Here is a 21392-nt window from a genome sequence, read left to right on the forward strand (position 1 = left end):
TCTGGGGGGCAGTGTGAGGTTTTAAATGAGAATTAAAACCCATAAAGCGCTTTGCACAGAACTGACCACCTGGGATACCCTGGGATGCCTGAGAAAATGCAGACTCCTGGGCCCCACCCAGAACTACTGAGCCTAAAATCTCACCAGGTGAGGCCCAGAAATCTGCATATCTAACACAACCAACCACATGAATCATGTCACTTAGGTATGACAGCCTACGGTTAAATGCTGAAGATCCGGGGACCCAAACGGACTGGTATCTGGGGGAGGGGGACTCAGGAGCATGGGGGTGTGTGTTGGGGGGGGGCTGCCTCTTGTAGTCCTGCTGGAATGTGGGAGCCAGGGGGGATTCCCAGGGGCCCTGGGGCCCGATGAGACTGTCCTGAGAAGGTGGGCGCTTGTGTGGGTGAGGGTCTCCCTGGCCCAAGACACCTGAGCAAGCTGCACCCTCCACCCCTGACAACACACACCGAAGAAACGACCCGGAAAACACTGGCTTCCTCCAGGAGCATTTTCCAACCCCACAATCATTCCAGAATAGGGTGTGATTTCCTCTGGAAACCCTGACTCTATTCCGTTCAGCCTGGGACAGCCTGGCAGGGCCAAGGGGTCAGAACTTCAGATTCTCAGCAGAGGTGGGAAGAAACCCCAGAATCTTCTCAACAACCTGCCTTGAGCCCGGCCTCCCAGGAAGCCCCAAACCACTCCCACTTATGCTTTATGAGGCCTTGGGGGCACATGCCCCTCGGTCCCAGGCCAGCTCTGAGCTGATTTTTCAAGTAAAAATGCAAATTGCTGGCCGACTTCCGCACTCCTCAGATTTTCCGTGATGCACACCATGTCACGGCCCATTAGGCTCCGTGCCGGGAGAGGCCACCACTTGTTAATTGTGCCCGAGTCAGAACATCCATCAAACAGGGCCCCCGCACCCCACGGGCCCCGAGCCCGCTGCGCCATTCAGGACTAGGGGCTGTCTCTGCCAAGTTCTGGGCAGCCCCTGGAGAAAGTTGTTCACCGCTCTCCAATTCTCACCTCTGAGGTTGGCTCCACTTCAATTTGAAGTAATGGATTTCCTTCCAAGCTTTAAAGAAAGGAAAATAAACATGACCCTTGGGTGAAAAGGCAAGTCCATGAATCGAGTTTATCCATGGATGAAGAGTTTCAAAATGCAAAGTCCTCACCGCTAAGCTTTTATCTCACATTTCACTTGGCACTACGTCTCCAAACCAATCCATAAACTCTCCATAAAGGGGGACCGTGCGGGGCGTTGTTTGAAATAGATTTCCTGGGCTTCTTGGGGCTCATTTTTCTTTATTGCTTCAGTTTCCATTCACCTAACAGCTTCCTTATAAATTGGCCTAAACACCATAGGTGAAAGAATGATCAGATTTCTAGGGGTTTGCTTGGAAAGAATTAATCAGATATCCACAGCTGACTTGGATTCGGAATCTTTGAAAGGATCCCAGTGCCCATTTGTTTGTTGGCTCATTTATTTGGTCCTTCATCCATTTATTCGTTCAACTAGAATTATGTGCCAGGCACAGGCTAGGTCTTTAGAGGGATACAGAGTTGAAACTGGGATGACTTCTGACGTTAAGGAATATTCCATCACTACTGAAGGAACTAAAGCAAGTTTGTACATACTGTGCACAGAGACTAAAAGTGACAACAGTCAAAGGTTAGGTATGAATGAATGGAGCATGGCAGAAATTCATGGAGAGAATGACTGGATTATCTGCAAAGTTCACAGTGTTTGAGTTAGACCCTGTCAACTACATTGGATGAGGATGTGTGAAATGAGAAGGTACAGCTGTGAAACCCATATGGGACTAGGACACGTGTGTGTGTGTGTTTGTGTGTGTGTGTACATGTGAGCTCATGAGCTACACTTGTGGTCTAGATGTGCAGACATGCTGGGATGGGCGTTGGCGTCACAGTGTGTCTGTGTGTGAGTGTCCCGAACATGCCAAGTGCTGTGTAGCTATTACGGGATGTTCTCTGTTAGGGGTGGTTTTATATGCAAACGAGTTGAGTGGCCATTCTGGGGGTGTTGGGCGCATGCTGTATGTTGATGGTGTGATGAGATGCACTGAGGGTGAGAAGGGAGTATCAGGTACCTGGTAGATAAGGTGGAAGTAGGGGCACAGTGAGTGCTAGAAGTGTGTTTCCGGGGTGGCTTTTAGAATAGAGGATGTGTGCATGCCTGAGGTGTGGAGGAGGGAAAAAGTAATCAGGCTGCTGAAAAAGATATGGAAGGACTGGAGCTGGTGAGGGCAATCCCATTCACCTTTTCTATTTCCCTAATGGAAAGCTTAGCAGATTCCCACTCTCCCTCATTTGGGGGGCCTCCCCTATCCTGAGCTTCAGACCCCAACAAGCCACTGAGCCTGCAGAACCAAATGACTTGCTGGAGGGAGTCCTGGAGAGGGGGAGTCCAGCCACAAAATGGCATCTGCCATCATATTAACCAATCATTATAGTATGGGCTGGAAGGGCTTAACGAAACCACATAACGACAGCTGCTCGTGCCAGCAGCCTGACATGCTGGGAGAGATTTCGGTGGGAAACTGCAGCTGGAGCTTCTCCTCCCACCCGGAAAGAAAATGTACATGGGCCATTGTCCTGCTTTCTGTGCATCGAGTCATGATGACAGCAGGTGGGGTTATTGAATTATTTCCCTTCTGCCAAGAGTTAGTTCCCATCATTCCACACACATTCAAGCAGAATGCAGGCAGCTACTGACGGGCACTTCCTGACGGTCAGCTAATAACCCGGAGTTTGTCTTGCACAAACTGTGGAATTGGCTTACGTGCAGCACAGAAATGATCCGGAGATGGATGTCAGCACGATATCCCCCGGCAAGCTGCTGCTGCTTTGATTTCAGAGCTGCACCAACCAGGTCTCTAACAGACTCCCTCATACAGGTCGGAAAGGATGAGCAGTTGCGAGTTGAGGAACTGGTCAAACTGACATGAGGTCCCCTAGCGTGGCCCAGCCTCTGGTCACAGCCATGAGGCTAAGTTAAATGACGGTGATTTCACGCCAACTTTGCACAACAGACCAGGTGGAAAGAGGTTCTGTGTGCTAGGGAGCTAAGGAGGCTACAAAAGCTGTTCATCTTAGCACTGATCACAATAGTGAAGCATGGAACACCACGTAGGATCCAGAAATGCTGCAATGGTTCAGAAAAGTTTTCTATATCAATATGGAATTCATAGCCATTGAAAACAATGTTTATGAAGAGTCTGGAATAATATGGAAATGCTAGGTCATAGCATTAATGGATAAAAAAGAAGAATGGAAGCCGCATCTATCTTGGGTCACAAGTGTGTAAAAGTTGGACAGGAAGAACACACCTCTAAATGCCGACAGTGGGCGGTTTACGAGTTGTAATTTTTCCCTTTTTTTTTTTTTTTTTTACAGAAGGGCCCACATTTTTTCAAATGAGCTATTATTGTTTTTATAATGGTCTAAACCAGGGATCAGCAAACTTCTTCTCTGAAGGGCCAGAGAGTAAATACTTTCAGCTTTGCGGGCCACCCAGTGCCCGTGGCATCTCCTGGGCTCTGCCATTGGAGCGCAAAAGCAATGCAGAGAAATGCATTAACAAGTGTGCGGTGGCCGGGGGCCAATAAAAGTTGACTTGCAAAAGCAGGCAGCTGGCTGGCTTTGCCCTGCAGGCTGCAGTCTGCAGATCGCTGGTATAAAACCTAAATTATACTTCTTCAAAGGGGGTGGGGAGAGCAGGCGGGCTGAGGCTGACTGCCCTTTCATTAAGCTCCCCGGCACGTCGCCTTCCGGCTGCAGGAGGGTCCGGGGTTCCCAGGGAAAGGCTCCGGCCCCTGGAAACTCCCCTCGACAAGAGGGCCTGGGGACACGAGGTGGCTGGCACTGCCTCTCTCCACCTGGGCTGTCGCTGGCCCTCTCTTTGCCCTGCATCGTCCTCTCTACTTCTCTCCCCGGTCCCCCACCCCATTAATCCTGGAAGAGGAAGTAGAAGACAAGGGTGCTGAGCCAAGCAACGGGCGGGCTCGTGGCCTGGGGAAGGAGGTCTGTGTCCCACTTACATTGGATTTGAGGTCACTGGGTGCAGGATGACCTGGGGCGCCCGGGTCGGTGTCTCTGGCACTGGCACCACATCTGCAAACCAGACACTGGACAGTCAGAAACCAGTCACGTGTGGGCCCATGGCCAGCCCCAAGGCCTGTTCCCTTGCCCATCCTTCTGCTGGAGAGCAACTTCCAGGCCTTTCTGTTGTGCCCTTGGGTCCTCGGAACCCTTCCCTTCTCCATGTCCACGTCCAGCCACTATCCTGGGGTCTGGTGACTCCACTGTCTCCCTTTTTGACCTTGTCCACCCAGTGACATCCCACCCGACCCCTTCTATTCCAGCCACTGCACACCTAAGCAGGATTTGCCAAGAAAGGGCTGCTTCCAGCTCATACCAAACTCACCTGGAAAGATGAACTGCTGCTTGCATTTGTAGTAGTGGGATGCTTGCAAAAGAAAGGAAATACCAAAGTGAGAACCACCCAGGATCGGTCCCTCTGGGTACCAAACTGCGGTGACCACATGGTTATTCTCTGCTCCCTGCCTGTGCTTTCTATACCCCAGATTACAAGGGACTGAAGACACATATGAAGAAGCCAGAGCCCTAAATATTGAAGCCACCCCTCCTATTTTTGACATCTCAACCTTCCTGCAAACAAATCCTCTCACTCAGAGAGCCGCCGCCCTGAGCTCCTGTTCCCCGGCTCCTCTCTCCAAGACCCACAGCCTGGGCTGCCACCAAGACTCTCCTGCAACCCTTCCAGAGCAAAACAAAAGTCTACGTGTGCATTCAACAGGTCTCCATGGAGTGGCCACTAATGCCAGGAGCTTGGTTTGGTACTGAGGACACTGTGGACTTAGAAACCTGGGTCTCAGCCCTCACGAACCCCATAAGCAGGTCGTTCTGAATTAGGGACCGTGTCATGGATAAACGAGCACTGGAGAGAGAGTCATGGGGAAACTGCACCAGGTAGAGTGGTCAGGAGTTATCCACCCCTGCCTGACACCTCATTGAGGCTTGGGCAAGCCCTTCAATCTGGTTCAAAGTGATTTCATGTGCATCTACTATGTCCTAGGCTTTGGATGCAATTAATAAACTAATTCCCCTCCTGAAGTTCACAGTCAAGGGGCAGCTGCCTCTCATACAGTTTGAGGAGTACACGGCATGCAAGAAGACCGCTCTGCAAAGGGCTGGCTGCCACCGTGTCCACCAGGAAGGACTGAAGGAGATTTCTCCACATCTAAGCAGATGCTAAGGGGGTATAGGAGAGGATGTGAAAAAAGACACCAGGCCCTGGTGCCCCAAGCCAGCCATTTGTATATTTAAAGCATCTCCCTGCGGTGGGAGAATAAATGGGTAAAAAGTATTTAGTGAGGGAAATATAGCAATGTGTATCAAGAGCTTTAAAACTATACCTGCACTTCAACACAGCATTTATCCTTTTAACTCCAGGAATTTATTTTAAAGAAATAATAAGAGATGTGCCCAAGATATATGAAAAAGGATGTTCACTACAGTATTATTTAAAACAGTAAACAGTTGGGAATGATCTAGATGCCTTGATTTGTGATGTAAATCCTGGTGGATGGATTTTACAGGATGAATACTGGACAGCCATTAAAAATCACAGGGTACAAACATACTTAAGGACGCGGGAACAAGTTCACAAATGATTACCAACTTTAAAATATTAGAGTATAAAAGCAGTTTTCATCGCAGTTTTGTTAAATGCCTAAGTACACACACACAGAAAAAGTCTGTAAAGCTAAAAAATAAAATCTTATTTTTTCCCTTTCGGCAAAGGCACTAATGTGGCTTTTTAAACCTTTCTTTGTACTTTTCCTGTTTTCCAAATTTGTGCGCTGAGCATCGTCTCAGTTTTCTTGGTGCAGCTGTAACAAATTCCCACAAACTCAGTGGGTTAACACAACATGAATGGACTCTCTACAGCTCTGGAGGTTGGAAGCCCGATACGAGCCTTAAGGGACTGAAATCAAGGTGGCAGTTGGACTGGTCCTTCTCGGGACTCCAGGGGAGAATCTGCCCCTTCCTCTTTCCAGGCTCTAGAGGCTTCTGGCATTCCTTGGCTTGAGGCTGCAGCCCTCCCAGCTCTGCTTCCACCCTCACGTTGCCCACCATTGCCTTTGACCCACTTGTCTCCTCTTATCGGACCCTTCAGATCACTCTGGGCCCACCTGGGCGATGGCCAGGATACTGGTCCGAATTCAAGATCCTTAACTTAGTCACATCTTCAAAGTCCCTTTGGCCATGTAAAGTAAAATACTCCCAGGCTCTGGGGAATTGGACATGCACGTCTCTGGGGGGGGGGGGGGGGGCGCATTATTTTTCTATCAAAAGGATAGGCATCCAAGTCACCTGCCCTGTGGACACCTTGACTTCAGACTTCCAGTAGACTGATTTCTGTAGTTAGGGAAAAAAAAAAACAAACATGTATAAAAGAAATTCCCCAGGGTTCCCTACTGATTCTCCTGTAATTCCTTTTACCTCCAGTGCACTCACCAGAGGCTGTTGTTTTGGACACTACCAAGGTTTCAATTGCTACCACTCCTTCCAGCGGAAGGGGGTACTTGGAATAGGGGGGGTGAGGGTGCTCGTTATATCCCCCCAATAAATGAAGTGGGCAGGAATGGGAGCAAGGATGAGTCTGAATTGGTGAGTGTTACGGATTGAATTCTGTCCCCCAAAAGACAGGCTGAAATTCTACTCCCCAGTATCTCAGAACATGACCTTGGTTTGGGAATAGGGTGATTACAGAAGGAATGAGGCCAGTTCCAATGAGGTGCTTGCAGCAGGATGGGCCCTTCACCCAATGCATCTGGACTCCTCCTAAGCAGAGGAAATGTGGACAGAGAAGCAGAGGTGAGAACGCCACGGACAACTGCGGACACCTTGACTGCAGATTCCACAACTGTGAGAAGATGAATGTCTGCTGTTTTAAGCTGCCCAGCAGGTGGTACTTTGCTATGGCAGCCCTAGGAACCGAAGACAGTGAATGCATTCGCACAACCGTTTTTATTACATTCAGGACAAGCTGGGGCCAAGAGCTGGCTCACGGAGTTCTGGCTCTGTGCTGACGAGCCTGGGGTCTAGAACCTTGCAGAACATGTCAGTTGAGTCCTCGCTCTGCCTTCGGCTACTATAAGAACTGTACAAGTAACATCACCTGAGTCTCAGTTTCCAAGTGTGTAAGATGGGGATGATATGCGTCCCTTCCTCCATGAGGTTGGGCACACAGAGTTAGCTGCATCTTTCCAAGCTCTCTTGACTGAAAAGAATGATTTATAATCAAGAGACAACCAGAAGAGTTTCAAGTGTTTAGTTGCTTTGAGAAAATGGACTGAACTCTCCCCCAGAAGGCAGAATTAATTTATAAGCTCCTTCCCTATAGAGGGCTAGTCCTGGCTTCTCGGGATCCCAAGCACCTGCTTGGGTCTGTGCCTTGCACTAATGGGTGTGCAATGCAGGTTTCTTGAATGAATCAGCTCCCTTTTATCATAGATAAGATAGCAGAAACCAATGGCTTAGACAAATTCCAAAATATTCCCAAAAGGTAGAGTTCAGACGGGTGCATTCTTGATTCTGCAAAATGGGGGTCCAGTTTGGGAAGCAGCTTATTCAAGGTCTCAGAGCCACACTTTAAGAGTAAACTGGCTTGTGTGATTCCAGGGACCTTCCAGATAATCTAGTTTGTCATTACACACAACCATTTCGTTAGTCAACAAGGAACCAAAATTAAAAAAAGAAAAACTATCCAGGGTTATCAAGGGGCTTAGCTGATCTCTTCCTTCCCTGGCTCTAACTGTCACGGGGGATTCAGTGTCTGCAAAAAGGGTAGCTGGCAGTTAGGCTCGGTAGGAAGGAGGGGCTAGGGGGTGCGGGGACCAAGAGCTGCTCTGGCGAGTCCAAGAAGGGACAGGTGTAAGGCAACAGGACACCGGGCAAAGGACTCCCAGTACAGAGCCAAGCCCCTCTTTGACCTCTCCACGTGCTGAACAGCTTGTTCCTGAGGACTGAAGGGAGACAAGCAGGCAGAAGAGGAGGCGCCGCTGTGAGCCCTGCTGATGAAGGACGCTAGCGAGAAGTGGCTCCAAGGAACAGGCTGAACCCCAGGGGCTGCCCCGGGGAGCAGCGTGGCTCCTGGCTCTCTGGTACCAAGAGGATTCAGGATCTGGAGGCCTCCAGATAACGGAAGGGTCCGAAAGGCAGGCAGGTGCCTCTAAGGCACTTCCACTTCTGTGTGGTCACTTCCACCCAAGACCTCTCCATGGAGCGGCCAGAATGGTCTTTCCAGAAGGACAAGATGCTCCCCTGCAGAAACTTGTCGAATGCGTCCCATTGCATCCTAAAAATCTAAATTCCTGCCAGGCCCTACAAGGCCCCACAAGGGCCTGGTGCCGGGGCTCTCCAGCCTCACTCGGTGTGATTTCCCCCTGGTTTCTAGCACTTGGGCCACTGGAACAGTCTCTCAGTTCCTCTGATGTCCCCAAGTTCCTCCCTGCATAAGGGCCTTTGCACGTGCTCCCTGCTCTCTGCCTGGATAATTCCACCCCTCCTTCAGAACGCGACCATCTTAAACCTTAATTTGTTCTTATCGTTCTCATAGCACTGTTCTCTCCTTTCATAGCCCTTAGCACAGTTTGTAATCCTATCTTGATGGGCATGTTTACTTCATTAACTCCAGTCTCTCCCACTAAGCTATGAAGTCCATGAGAATGGGGATTTGGGAGTCCCCTCCAGAACACAAAAGATTTCACATCCTAATCCCCAGAACCTGTCAATGCGTTACCTTACAGGGCAAAAGGGTCTTTACAGGCATAATTAAATTAAGGACCTTGAGATTATCCGAGGGGCCCAATGTAATCACAAGGTCCTTATAAGAGGGAGGTAGATGGGTTGGAGTCAGTAAAGAGGTGTGACGTCAGGAGCAGAGAGGTTGGAGTGATGGGGGCAGGGGCCTTAGTCAAAGAATGTGGGCAACCTCTAGAAGGTAGAAAAAGGCAAGAGAACAAATTTTTCACTAGAATGTCCAGAAGGAACCAGCTCTGCCAATCTTTTGACTTCAGACTTCAGACCTCCAAAAGTATAAGATAATAATTTGTGCTGTTTGAAGCCACTGAGTCTGTGGTCATTTGTCATAGCAGGAATAGGAATCCCATACAGGGACCATGTCCAATTTGTCCACCTCTCCATACCTAGTTCCTGGTATATAGTACATGCTCAATAAATATTTGTTGACATAAAAAAAAAAGGGTAAATGTAGTCTGAGGGCCAAGAAGACAATTTGAACATAAAAACTCAGCCTAGGCAGTGCATGAAGTCACTCATTCACTCATTTATTCATTCAATAAACACTGATTTAGTGCCTTCTATATTAGGCAGTGTGTGGGCTTTGAGTAAAGAGGTGTGGATGAAGTAGACGTATTTTCTGGGTGGGGGAGAAGGACACTAAACAAGGGAGGAAATAAGCAAGATCACATCTGCAGAGATGGGCACTCTGCTGAGTACAGAAGTGGGAACTGCGACAGGGGGACGAGGGGGTGTGTTCTGAAAGGGAGGGACACTCTCAAGAGGCCAAATGGCCCAACCTAAGTGGGATCTCAGAAATCCCTCAATCTCTACCAAAGGCAAATTCTGTCTCCCTTTTTCTCCACCTAGGCCATTAGGATTTGCCATTTCCTGGAGTGTATATAAATGCATGTGGCTGAGTGTGTGTGGGTATATGTGCATCCAGAGGGTGCCAGGCGGCTCCAAAGAAAGGAGAAGGTATTGGAACACAACAGCTGCAGAAACAATTAAATGGTCCCTTACAAAGCCCTTTCATGTGTCGTGCCACAGGGATGTGACACAACCCTGCAGCATTAGCCCCATTTTACAGGCAGGAAACTGAAGCCAAGCTCAAGACCACAGAGCGAGGAAGGGGCAAAGCTGGGATCCAAGCCCACGTCTCCCGTCCAGCTGGCACTCTTGATTCCATCTTGCCCCGCCCCATATCCAACATGGCGCCAGGACTCAGAAGGGAAGAGCAGGTCAAGGGCAAGTAGGTGAAGTGACTGAAAAAGCACAATTGACAGCACTGCCAAGACTGCCTATTTTGTTTCCCAACTAAATACTTTTCATGTGTCCTAAGGGGAATGAGTGAGCCAAATATGGGCCTTAATTCCATAGCTCCTTTCAGACAAGAACATTTTGGTTGAATCAAGGCTGGGGACATGGGCATGCCTTGGCATTAGTTTGAACGGTATTCAGATAACTCAACATCTGGCAGGGAACTCTAGCCAAAGCTCCATTTCCCATCAAAAGCTCTATGGGCAAGAGCATAACTACTCATCAATCCTCATAGGAAGAGGAAAGGTACTTTGTCACCTGGGAGAATTTCGCTGAAGGCCACTAAAGAGAAGGGAAGGGACTGGACTTCTGGAAGATTCTATTTTGTTTTCCATTTCAGCACTGCATTTCATTATTATTCAACTGTAAAACTGATGCATGGGCCTCATTGCTATACACATTACAGAAGTGCAGGAAATACAATCACTCTCCTTAGAAGCACCCACCATGAAGTTCTTCCAAGCTCTTTTGTGCTGGGGCACGGTACATATATACATACATACCAACATATATCAGTATTCAGAATAAAAAATTTTATAATAAATAGGATATTCCTATATCTATTGCCCCGTAAATGACTTATCTTTTCCTCTAAAAACACTGTGTGGGTCATCCTTCCATGTCAGGATTACTACAAGACTCGGAATGCTGCCCTGTGTGGCATACGGGCCCCAGGATCATTGGCACATGATCCCACTGCCAACTTCACTGGATTTCACTCAGAACACAACTGACAGCTCTCCAGGAGGCGGCCCCTGTGACTGCCCTAGACTTAGGTGAACTTGAAGGGTTGCTGTCTTACCAAAAGTCAGAGTCTCTAAGAGTCCCTTCACCTCTCTGAGAGGCAGTTTTCCCATCTGTAAAATGGGACTGATACACTCACCACACAGTTATCCTGAAGATTGAAAAAGGTGATATATGATATATATGCCACTGCACTGCACATGGTAAGGCTCAATCCACGTGCTCTGGCCCCTGCTCTCATCTCCAGCCTTCAAGCGTGGACACTGCCCCAACACGCTCTGGCAAGATCCCAAACCCTCCACAGCCGAGCCCTCCACGTCTCCCCAAGCACGGAGGTACCTGGCAGGTTGAAGTTCTTCTGCTGCCTCGTGCACTGTGGGGAAGGGTGCAGGGGCGACGGCGGCGTGGCGCTGGGAGGCAGTGGAGGTGCTGGAGAGGAGGGCGTGGAGGACGTCGTGGAGGAGGGGTTGCTGCTGGAGTCTGGCTGGTAAGGGACAGGGATGTGGTCCTGCAGAAAGAAAAAGGGTAGGGGGAGGGGACAGGCAGGGGAGCGGAGACATGGCAATGAGAGCCGGCTGAGCAGGAGGAGGCCCCCTTCCCAGCGTCCTCAGCATGTCTTACCCTTTCTTCAGTCACCAGATTCTTCCAAAGTCTTATCTGCTTCATCACCACCAACCCCGCCCCCTCACCCCGAACTCGGGCAGCACCCAGCTGTGGGAGCAACAGTTTCTGGAGCCAAATTCCTGTCCATGGTCTTGGGACCCAAGAGAGAAAGGTTACCACTTAATGAAAACGACATAGGTGACAGCCACACTCTCTGGGCCTCTTTTGATTCTGGAACATTCCACGTAGAGGTGCTCAGTGGTGTGCTCCTGCCGTCCTAACACCTCTCCTCCTGAGTGTTTATTAAAGAATCAACAGTCTGACAGCTCATGAGAGAGGGCGAGAGTGAGCCTCCTGCCTCTTCCCTCCTGGCGCAGCTGGAAGCAGCACTGCCTCTGCTCATCCTGCAGACCAGCTCTAAAGGAAGGATGAAGACAGAAGCCACGTGCCCACCCTCTACAGTAGCCACAGTAGGGCACTGATGGGGGCAAAGGCAGTTTAGTGGGTGGAACAGGGGCTCCTAAAAGACATATCCAACCAGAACCTCAGCATGTGACCTCACCGGTTGAGGGCCTGTGCAGATGTCATTAGCTGAGGACTTCAACATGGGATCACCCTGGAGTAGGGCAGCCCTAAGTCTAAGGACTCGTAGTCCTTACAAGAGACAGAAGAGGAGAGACACGTGGCCTGGGGAGAAGGCCACGGGTGCCCTGAGGCAGAGACCACAGTGGCACAGCTACAGGCCAAGAATGGGGTGGGTTCTCTCTCCCTTGGAGCCTCCAGAGGGAAGCAACTCTGCCAACATCTTGATTTCAAGCTTTTGGCCTCCAGAACTGTGAGAGAATAAATACCGGTTGTTTTAAGTCAGTGGTTTTGTGGTATTTTGTTACAGTAGCCACAGGAAACGCATACAAGCCAGATCTGGCATCATTCAAACCATAGCCATGACTTCCCTGTGCATCCTTGGCAAACTGCTTAACCTCTCCATTCCTTTGTTTTGGCCACTGTAAAATGGGAATAGTAAGAGCATCCATTGCACACTGTGGTAATTTTTCACTCTGACTGGAGAGTTTTTTGGGTCATTCCAATTAGTGTCTCTCCCACCAAAAAATATTTTTTTCATGACCCTTCTTAAATTTCTCACTTGTTACTGGACTATTCTCATCAAAATAGAAACGTGCTGTCACCTCTCCCATCTCTGTATACCACTTATCCTGACCTGACTTCTCCTTCCCACCGTCTCACCATCTTTTTGTCCTCTTTGCAGCAAACTTCTTTGAAGAATGATCTACACTTGTCGTCTCCAATCTCTTCTCTTTTATGAACCAAAAGACATATCCAACTACGTGCACCCCAAACTGCCTTTCCTGCCCACGCTCCTCTGATGCTGCTCTTGAACACGTCTCCACTATCCTCCCTAGTGCTAAATCCAGCCGCCAGTTCCATCTGCAGCACTGGGCACAGCTGCTCACCCTTTTCTCTTGGATCAACCTTCTTCATTTGGCTTCCGGGACCTGTCACTCTCCTGATTTTCTTTCTGTCTCCCTGGCCAATCTTTTTTCGTCTTGTTTGCTGGTTTTTCCTCCTCTCCATGATCTACTAATGCTGGAATGCCCCAGGGTTCAGTTCTGGACATCACTCCCAAACTCGTATACCCAAAAGCCTCTTTGACATCTCTTGGATGTCCAAAAGAATTGCACAGTCACCATCTCCAAAACTCAATTTCCAATCTTGTTTCCCTCTTGTTCCACCCACAGCTTTGCTCATTTCTGTGGATGGCAACCTCATCTTTCAGGCCAAACGCCTTGGCATCATTCCCGTGTCCTCTCGCATCCCATGTCAAATCCATCAAAAAAAGCTGTTGCATCTGATTACTTCTCACCAGGTCCACAGCTACCGCCTGGTCCAAGCCACCCCTCATCTCTCATGTTGACTATTGCAATGACACCCCTAACAGGTCTACGCCCTCCCACCCTGGTCCCCCCCGCAGTCTATTCCCGTGAGACAACCAGAGGGATCCTTTTACATCATGAGTCAGGTCATGTCATTCATCAGCTCAACTGGTTTTTCATCTTGCTCAGAGAAAAGGGGCCAAGTCCTAAGCATGGACCAGGAGGCTCGAATGTCTCTGTGTGGGACGTGGCACTGTCACCTCCCCCTTGCACATTCCACTCCAGCTGCACTGTTCCGCCTTCCTAACTGTGGTAGGCAGAATGTTTCTCTCAAAGATGTCTACGGCATAATTTCCAGAATCCGACATGCTATATTACAGGGTTTATAGGTTATGGGCTCAAAATCAGGAATACTATTCTGGATTATGTGGGCAGTACCAATGTAATCACATGAGCCCTCAAAAGCCGAGAACTTTCTCTGGCTGAAGGCAGAGAGATGCGGCAGAACAGAAAGTCAGAGGAATCCAAACCACGAATGGAAGCCAACTCACCATGGCCGGGCTTGGGGAAGGGGCATGTGGAAGCATAAGCTCCCAGGGGACACCTGGCAAGGATACGGGGGTCACAAGGATCTGAATTAGGAAGGACCTGACTTAGGCCCAAACCATGAACCTCCTGGAAGTGGATGCATCCCCAGAGTATCCGGGAAGGAAAACAACCCTGCCGACACCCTGAGTAACAAACACCCTGTGAGACCAAACATGGGGCCCAGTTCAGGCATGCTGCACTCAGACTTCGGGCCTACAGGAACTGTGAGATAGTAAATGGGTGTTGTTTTAAGTCACTAAATTTGTGGCAATTTATTATGGCAGCAATAGAAAATGAAGGCCCTGAGCCTCATACATGCTGGGAATGCTCCTGCCTCAGGGTCTTTCCACCAGCAGCTCCCTCTGCTTGAAACTTTCCTGCATGCGTCTTTCCTACAGATGCACCGGGCGCCCCACGTCTCCACAGTGATGTGGTCAGCCCTGCGTGCCAGAGTTAAAATCGCAATCTCTTCCCTGCCCGGCACTCCAGATTTTCCTTCCCCGGCCCTATTTCTCTTTTCATAGTGCTCACCCTCTTCTTGCATATATAATTCTCTTATTTATTATGTTGATTCCTTGTAGTCAGTCTCCCCTGATAAAACCTAAGTCTCATGAAGGTAGAGATTTTTTTGTTCACTGCAATATGCCAGTACCGAGAATAATGCTCAGTAAAGAGCAGTGACTGGTTAACAGCATGGCCTGTGGGGCCAGAGATGTGGATTTAACTCCTGGCTCCACCACTCACTAGCTGTGTGACTTTGGGGAAGTTAGTTAGCCTCTCTGAGCCTCAGTTTCCTCATCACTATATTGCAAGGGATGCTGTGAGGATTAAATGAGGTAGTATTTGCAAAGTGCATAGAACGGTGCCTGGCATACCATAAGTGCCGTATAAGAGCTTGTTCAATAGATGAATGAACAAGTGAACTATTTTGTGCATGGACAGCAAACATTTAATCACTAGCAGCTGTCATCCTTGCATCCACCCCCTTATTGTCATCCTATCACCCAGGAAGGCTGGAACCAAGTCCTCCATGTTCCATCCATATGACACGGTCTTAATATGACGCTCATATTAAGCATATGGTACTTAACATGATGCTCAGAGGAAGGAAGGAAGGGTAAGTGCGTACATCTGCAGGCATGTTCTCCTGAAAAGGTGGATTGGTGCTGACCAAAGCAAGAAAAGCATTTCAAATGTTTGGACCTTTCTGCTTTCACCAGATTGCCAGGGACAAGTGAAAGAAGCAAACCTCAATAGCACATAAAAGGGATTTGTGCCTTTCAAAGTGAGCAGAGCTAAGGCTGCCCAGGGGCTCTTCAGTCTGTGCAAAGAAGCACACAGGGCAGTGGCCACTTGGCCCATCCATTATTCAGAGGGCCACCATGCTGCTTGGCTCCAGGTGCCCAAGGATGGTTTTGTGTGGTCTGGTTATTTGTCTACAGGAGTCATACTCCGGAGTCCATGGAGCAAACACCTACCAGCACAGGAGGCCAAGGGGTAGGGAGGGGAAAGGAACACTCTCCATTTGGATGCTCGATGGATGCTCGTTCTATGCTGTGCGTTGTCCATGCCAGAGCCTGCTCCATTTCCACCCAGCCCACACTACGTCTGGGCCAGTGACTTTGCCTGTGTGAGCTTCAGTCTCCTGATCCAGAAGATGAGCTATGAACTCCTACCTCGTGGGCCTGCTGCGGAGTTCAAACAAGGGCATCTGGGTATGTACTTCCATAGCACTGCGTCAGGGCCCTTTGTCATCCACATGTATGTCTATATTTCACAGTGAAAAGCTTAATTAAAAAAAATACTGTCATCAGACGGCATATTATGTGAGATATAGATGTACATGCCGTTGTAAGATGTAACAGAGAGATCCTATGTGTCTTTCACCCATTCTTCTCCAATGACAACATCTTGTAAAACCAGCGTACAAAGTCACAGCTGGGATACCAATGTTGATGTGGCCAAGTATGGGGGACCATTCCACCCCAACAAAGATCCCTCATGTTGCCTTTTTATAGCCACACCCTCCCCCTCCTCCTCCACCTTTAATCCTGGCAACCACTAATCTGTTCTTTATTTCTATAATGATATAAATGTTACATAAATGGAATCATAGAGTATGTAATCTTTGGGGATTAGTTTTTATCACTCTGAATAATGCTCTGGAGATTCCACCAGTTCTTGCATAGGTTAAGTTTGCTCCTTTAGACCGATGAGTAGCATTCTATGATATGGATGGACCATAGTTTGTTCAACCATTCACCCACTGAATGACATTTGGGGTTATTGCCTAAAGATGTTTCTGCCTTGCTAGGTTGTCAGTTTCCTGGTTGTTTGACAATAAGGAACAGACATTTCTTTGGGAGAGGGTGCTTTTTCTGACTTCACCTTTTGGCATTTCCGGGTTTCTGGCCTCTTCAGGTCCAAGTCTGGGATATATGAGGCCCAGAGAAATCTCAGAGAATTCACCACCACACTGTTCCTTGGGTCCTGAGGTCCCCTAATATTTTGCCTTCGTCTCTCCACTTTTCACAGTCTTCTTATTTTTGTTATGTATATGATGTACAGATAATGCCCAGGGTTGGACTTGGCAAGAAGAACAGGGAAGAGTGTATTTACTCCACCCTCCCAGGAGCAGAAGTCCTGAAGACAATTTTTGAATGTGTTGATACATTTAATGCTGTCAATGAATCGCCAAGATGGGTGGCATCTACAGAAGAAAAAACTAGGGCTCTAACAAATGAAGTAACTTGGCTGTGGTCATGTAAGAGAGAGAAATGTACACCCATCCTTTGGCTAACTGGCTTACAGAATTTTCCCCGAAATAATGGGTCCTCCCAACAGGACCCCTGACCTAGTGTGGTGGAGACAAAGTTGAGTCCCTGGGAAGATAGAGGAGGCCTCGCCATTTAGAGATAGACCTATTATTATAGGCAGGGTCAAGCCTTATTCATTGCAGCCACCTACCAGGCAAGACCAACTTGGAGATAATTCTGATCCAATTTAGTGGAAAGGCATCAGGAAGCCAGCCTTCTCACTCTCTCCTAATTTATCTAATGGTGATCATATTTCCATGGCAACGGACACATTAGTCTATTAGTCTTAGACATGTGAAGCTAAGAGTTATGTGGTTGGGTTGTCACATGGACAGAAGCTCTCATCAGTCCAATGGGGCACATGAGATTTTTAAAGGGACATTATGACATATGTCATTGGAGGGATAAGGGAAAGTGAAAGTCAGACATCTACCTATCCTCCCCCAAGCCTCCCCTCTTTGAACTTCAAATCATTAACTGGCAAATTTCAAGAAGTTTTCATATATGCTCTGGAAAAAGTTTACAAGTCCTAGAGGCTTGTGCTAAAAACTGGTATCCAACTAAAGGGATTAGAGTACAGATCACACTCAAATGATGGTGCCTGTTTAAAGTGAGACCGTGGGTCCAGAAGGCTCACTTTCAGTCTGGATTTGGGCTTATATCACCTTCTCTTCTCTCACTGCAACCACCCCCACCCCACCCCCAACATCTACCTCAGTCATGTCAAATGGCCCACGGTTTCCAACAGAAACCAGGCTGCTTCAACTCCTCTGGCGTTATCTGTGTTGGCAACGTCTCTGCAGCCCTATAACTGTCTACCTGGCAGAATCCTATTCATTCTTCAAAATGCAATTCAGATCTCTTCTCTGACCTCCCCAGCCCCACCAGGTAAAGTACATTGCCTGCTAGACCTCCTTCTTCCTTTTGACACCTCCTACCTTCTCTTTCTGCCTCTTTTTTCTATTCCTCCTTCTACTTCTTCCGCCTTCTTCATCTTCCTCTCCTTCTTCATTCTTATTTCCCTTCTATTTCTCCCTCCTCCTCCTTACTCTCCATTTTTCCTCCTCGTCTTCCTCCTCTTCCTTCTTCCTATCCCACTTCCCTTTCTCTTTCTCCTCCTTTATCATCAAACTACTTCTGTAGCAGTAGGGCTGGACTACCTCCTTTACACATATCGCAGCACTTTTCCTCAGCACAAACTCATGAGGCAGGTACTTCTGCACTGCCCATTTTACAGAGGGGAAGACTAAGGCAGAGAGCCACTGAAATGACCTGCCCAAGGTCACATAGCTAGGCAAGGAGCTGAGTTCCAAGCCCAGGCCTCTTGGCATCAGAATTTATACTCTAGCCACTATGCTAGGTAAAAAAGCAACCGGATGGACTGAGCTGAGACAGACAGGAGAAGAGGAGCCGCAGTGCAATGAAAAGGAAATCTTCAGACCAATTTGGTTGATAAATCCATTGCACTAACCACATCATCGCCTGACAAAAAGAATCTGCGTGAACCGGGAAGAGAAAGAGGGGGAAAGAAAATAACCCAGGCCTGCGATAGAGCCTGTCCACCTTCATGTCAAAGCTGCTTTCTAAATGGAGGTAATTTACTTCTTTTATCAAATCCTCCCAATGGCAGGCGGGCAGGACAATGTCACACTCACTGATCAAGCTGACCTGCGTTTCTGTCCCATCTGACACCCAGAGGCTCACTGTAGTTGTGAAACCAGAGAGAAAAGCCTTGACATGGCCCTGAGCTCCTTAATCCTCGGGAGGACACAAAGGAAAGGACAGGTTATAGGCTAGCACATCCCTAGAGCCCCCTCAGCTCCAGCAGCGGGGAATCCCCTCTCCTACAGATCTCCAGAACCTTCTGCAGATAAGAAAGGAAAAGCAGACCTGGCCTGACATTTTGATTAGGAGCCCCCCAGTTTAAGCTGAAAATAATAGTGAGCATGTCATGATTATTTCATCGCATCCTCATGACAACTCTCAGAGGCGGGGCTTTTATTGAGTGCCCCATGTAGGGGTTTTAAAATATGGGCACAAACTCCTTGAGGCTCTTTCATTGCGAGACGCGGTCTGGGTCTCCTCCCCTGGAATCTGAGCAGGCTTATCAGGCAGAAGTGACACTGCTGTTATCAAAGGCCAGGTGGCTTCCACCTTGTTTGCTAAAACAGTCAGCCGTTCTGGGAGCCCTGAGCTGCCCTGCAAAAAGCCCCCACCCCGGAAGCAGCCATCCTGCGAGCAAGCCCGAGTCACAAGGCAACCCCACACGTGGGTCGTGTGGATGCCCCTCGACAGTCTTTGCTGAGCCCAGACTCCTGAGCAGAGAGGGACAGAGCCTCTGGGTCCGGGGCTGGCTAACTTTTTTTCTGCAAAGGGCTGGATGGCAAATATTTCAGGTTTTACAGGTCAGGTGACCTGCCACACGTCCTCAAGTCTGCCGTGGCAGTGCAAGAGCAGCCGTAGACAATATATAAGTGCATGGGTGTGGCCGTGCGCCAATAAAATCTCACTCACCAAAATAGGTGGTGGGCTGGGTTTGACCACCCGAGCCCCTGGCCATTTGTGTCTTCAGAGAAGGGCCACCTTCCCCCCACACACACACTGGGCCTTGTCCCAATTCCTGGCACAGAATCTATGAGCATAATAGAAGGGCTGTGGTTGTGTGCCACTAAGTTTGGGGTGGTGTGCTGGGCAGCGGTTGATAACTGAAACACCCCCATTTTAGGTAAAGGTCAACTGATGTTCGCAGAGATGACGTTTACTCGCTCAGTCTTATAGTTAAAAGTTGGAGGAAGCAAAGGCAGGCTGCCAGGCTTGCCTGACTCCAGGGGCCAAGCTGTCAGCTGCCAGGGTGATGCCACAGAAGCCTGATGATGAAGGACTCTGAAATTTAGTACAAAGAAAGGCAGATGACAGCACAGAGGGAGGGGGCGCGGGGGCTTAGGTGGGGAGGCATGGAAAGAGAGAGCCAAGGGAGGGACCAAATCAGGCACTGGCTTGAGGGCTGCAGTAAGGAGTTTGGTGATGTTTTTATTCTTTCTTTTTCTTTCCCCTCTCTCTAAAGCAGCAAAAAGCCCCTGGAAGGGTTACTTGGCAGAATCACTGGCCCCTGGGTGAAGAATCCAATAGGGAGGGAGCAATCCTCTCTATAGCCCTATATAGAGAAAAGCGTGTGCCAGGTCACACTGCCATCTGGGATCCAAATACATATCTGAAATCTCACACTTCCTCACCTGGATCCGTGCTTCATCCACCTGCAGTTAAGGCATGAAGGCATCATGGCTCTCCAAGCCCCTGGCAGCATGTGCAGCCCTTGCCTTCCTGCTGGGGAGCTGGGAGCGTGCCTGGGAGAGCTTTGATGCAGCCTGATCTCCAGACCAAACAAAAGGACCTGGAAATCACACTGGAAATTTCCAGAACACACCAGAAAGAAAGATGCCCAGAGGGAACCCACTGTTGACCAGCCAGAAGCAGACCAAACCGGCTGTGGTTCTGAGCTGCAGGCCCATGCAGACATCCATCCACTCAACCTCCGCCAGGAGCTCCCGAGTAGAACCCTCTTCTTTGGGGATTTGAATCAACAGATGTGTCGCAACGCCCAGAACCATCTGCAAAGCCGATCCTGGCAGATGGTGAAACATGTTTCACAGCAAAGCAGGTGGGGTCTGGCCCGCTAAGGGAGCTCTGCCAGTCTCTCCCAAACGCCCTGACTGTGCCCCGCCTCACCCCAGCCATCCGTTCTCATTTGCAAGCTCCCTCTCTAAATTAGGCAGGTCTCTGGCACACCAGCCCTACCCTGTTCACACCACGAGCCCCAAGCTTTACTCAACATGAAGGACCCGGAATTGGGAGAGGCCCAGGGGGGCTGGGGAGTGAGCGTGGGACGTGCCCACCCCAGCCCCTTGCTCCCTCCTGCCCTCGCCGGGCAGCGCCGGCCCCCCACACCCCAGCCCCCAGCACCCCGGCCTCACCTTGTTGATTTTGTTGGTTTTGGGGAGCGTCTGACTGATGTGCAGGTCCGAATACCGGGGAGGCTTTCGGAGAGGGTTGTTGATGTCACAGGGCACCGACTCTGTCCGGACCAACCTTGCTGGATCCGTAGGGGTAAAAACAGCCACCATTTGGGAATTTTAGTACAGTTTTAGCTTTGATTTGGCCAGGAGCACCCGGCTCAGGCCGCGGGTTAAAGGCCCACCCTTGGACACTGGAAGGGAACCCACTAAAAATGAGACTTGGTGTGTGATGGGGTGGGACAGGGGTGTTTTCTGTGGTTTCCAAAATTCATGTGTTTTTCACAGGTGACTTTTGACAATTAAAAAACTATAAAAACAAAATGGATTTTTTAAAATACCATAATCACTTTCACTGATGACATGCATGTCAGAACTGAAATTTTGAAATGCAAGAGGTCCTTGATTTCTGTGAGCCGGAATCCGTGGTCAAGCTCCCAGTGACAACCCATCCCTGCCTCCATCCAACCTTCGTTAGGATCAGCTTCCGTCACTCTGTGGTTTCTCTGGCCTGAGCAGCCTGTGACATGTTAAAACGCATCATATCTGTCCTAACAAGGTGA

General features: G+C 49.1%; 1 protein-coding gene across 1 annotated transcript in view; it reads right to left on the bottom strand.

Annotated features, from left to right (window-relative positions):
- KSR2 (kinase suppressor of ras 2) overlaps positions 1 to 21392 on the bottom strand; it is a 402547-nt gene that overhangs the window by 54999 nt on the left and 326156 nt on the right. The window contains exons 9-13 of the mRNA XM_077159946.1: positions 20791 to 20917; positions 11260 to 11428; positions 4454 to 4495; positions 4068 to 4140; positions 1033 to 1081 (exon numbers count right to left, since the gene is read on the bottom strand). Of these exons, the coding sequence (XP_077016061.1) occupies positions 1033 to 1081; positions 4068 to 4140; positions 4454 to 4495; positions 11260 to 11428; positions 20791 to 20917 (460 nt within the window). The remainder of the gene's footprint in view (positions 1 to 1032; positions 1082 to 4067; positions 4141 to 4453; positions 4496 to 11259; positions 11429 to 20790; positions 20918 to 21392) is intronic.

The sequence above is a fragment of the Tamandua tetradactyla genome, chromosome 5 (assembly GCF_023851605.1).
Source record: "Tamandua tetradactyla isolate mTamTet1 chromosome 5, mTamTet1.pri, whole genome shotgun sequence".
NCBI lineage: Eukaryota > Metazoa > Chordata > Mammalia > Pilosa > Myrmecophagidae > Tamandua > Tamandua tetradactyla.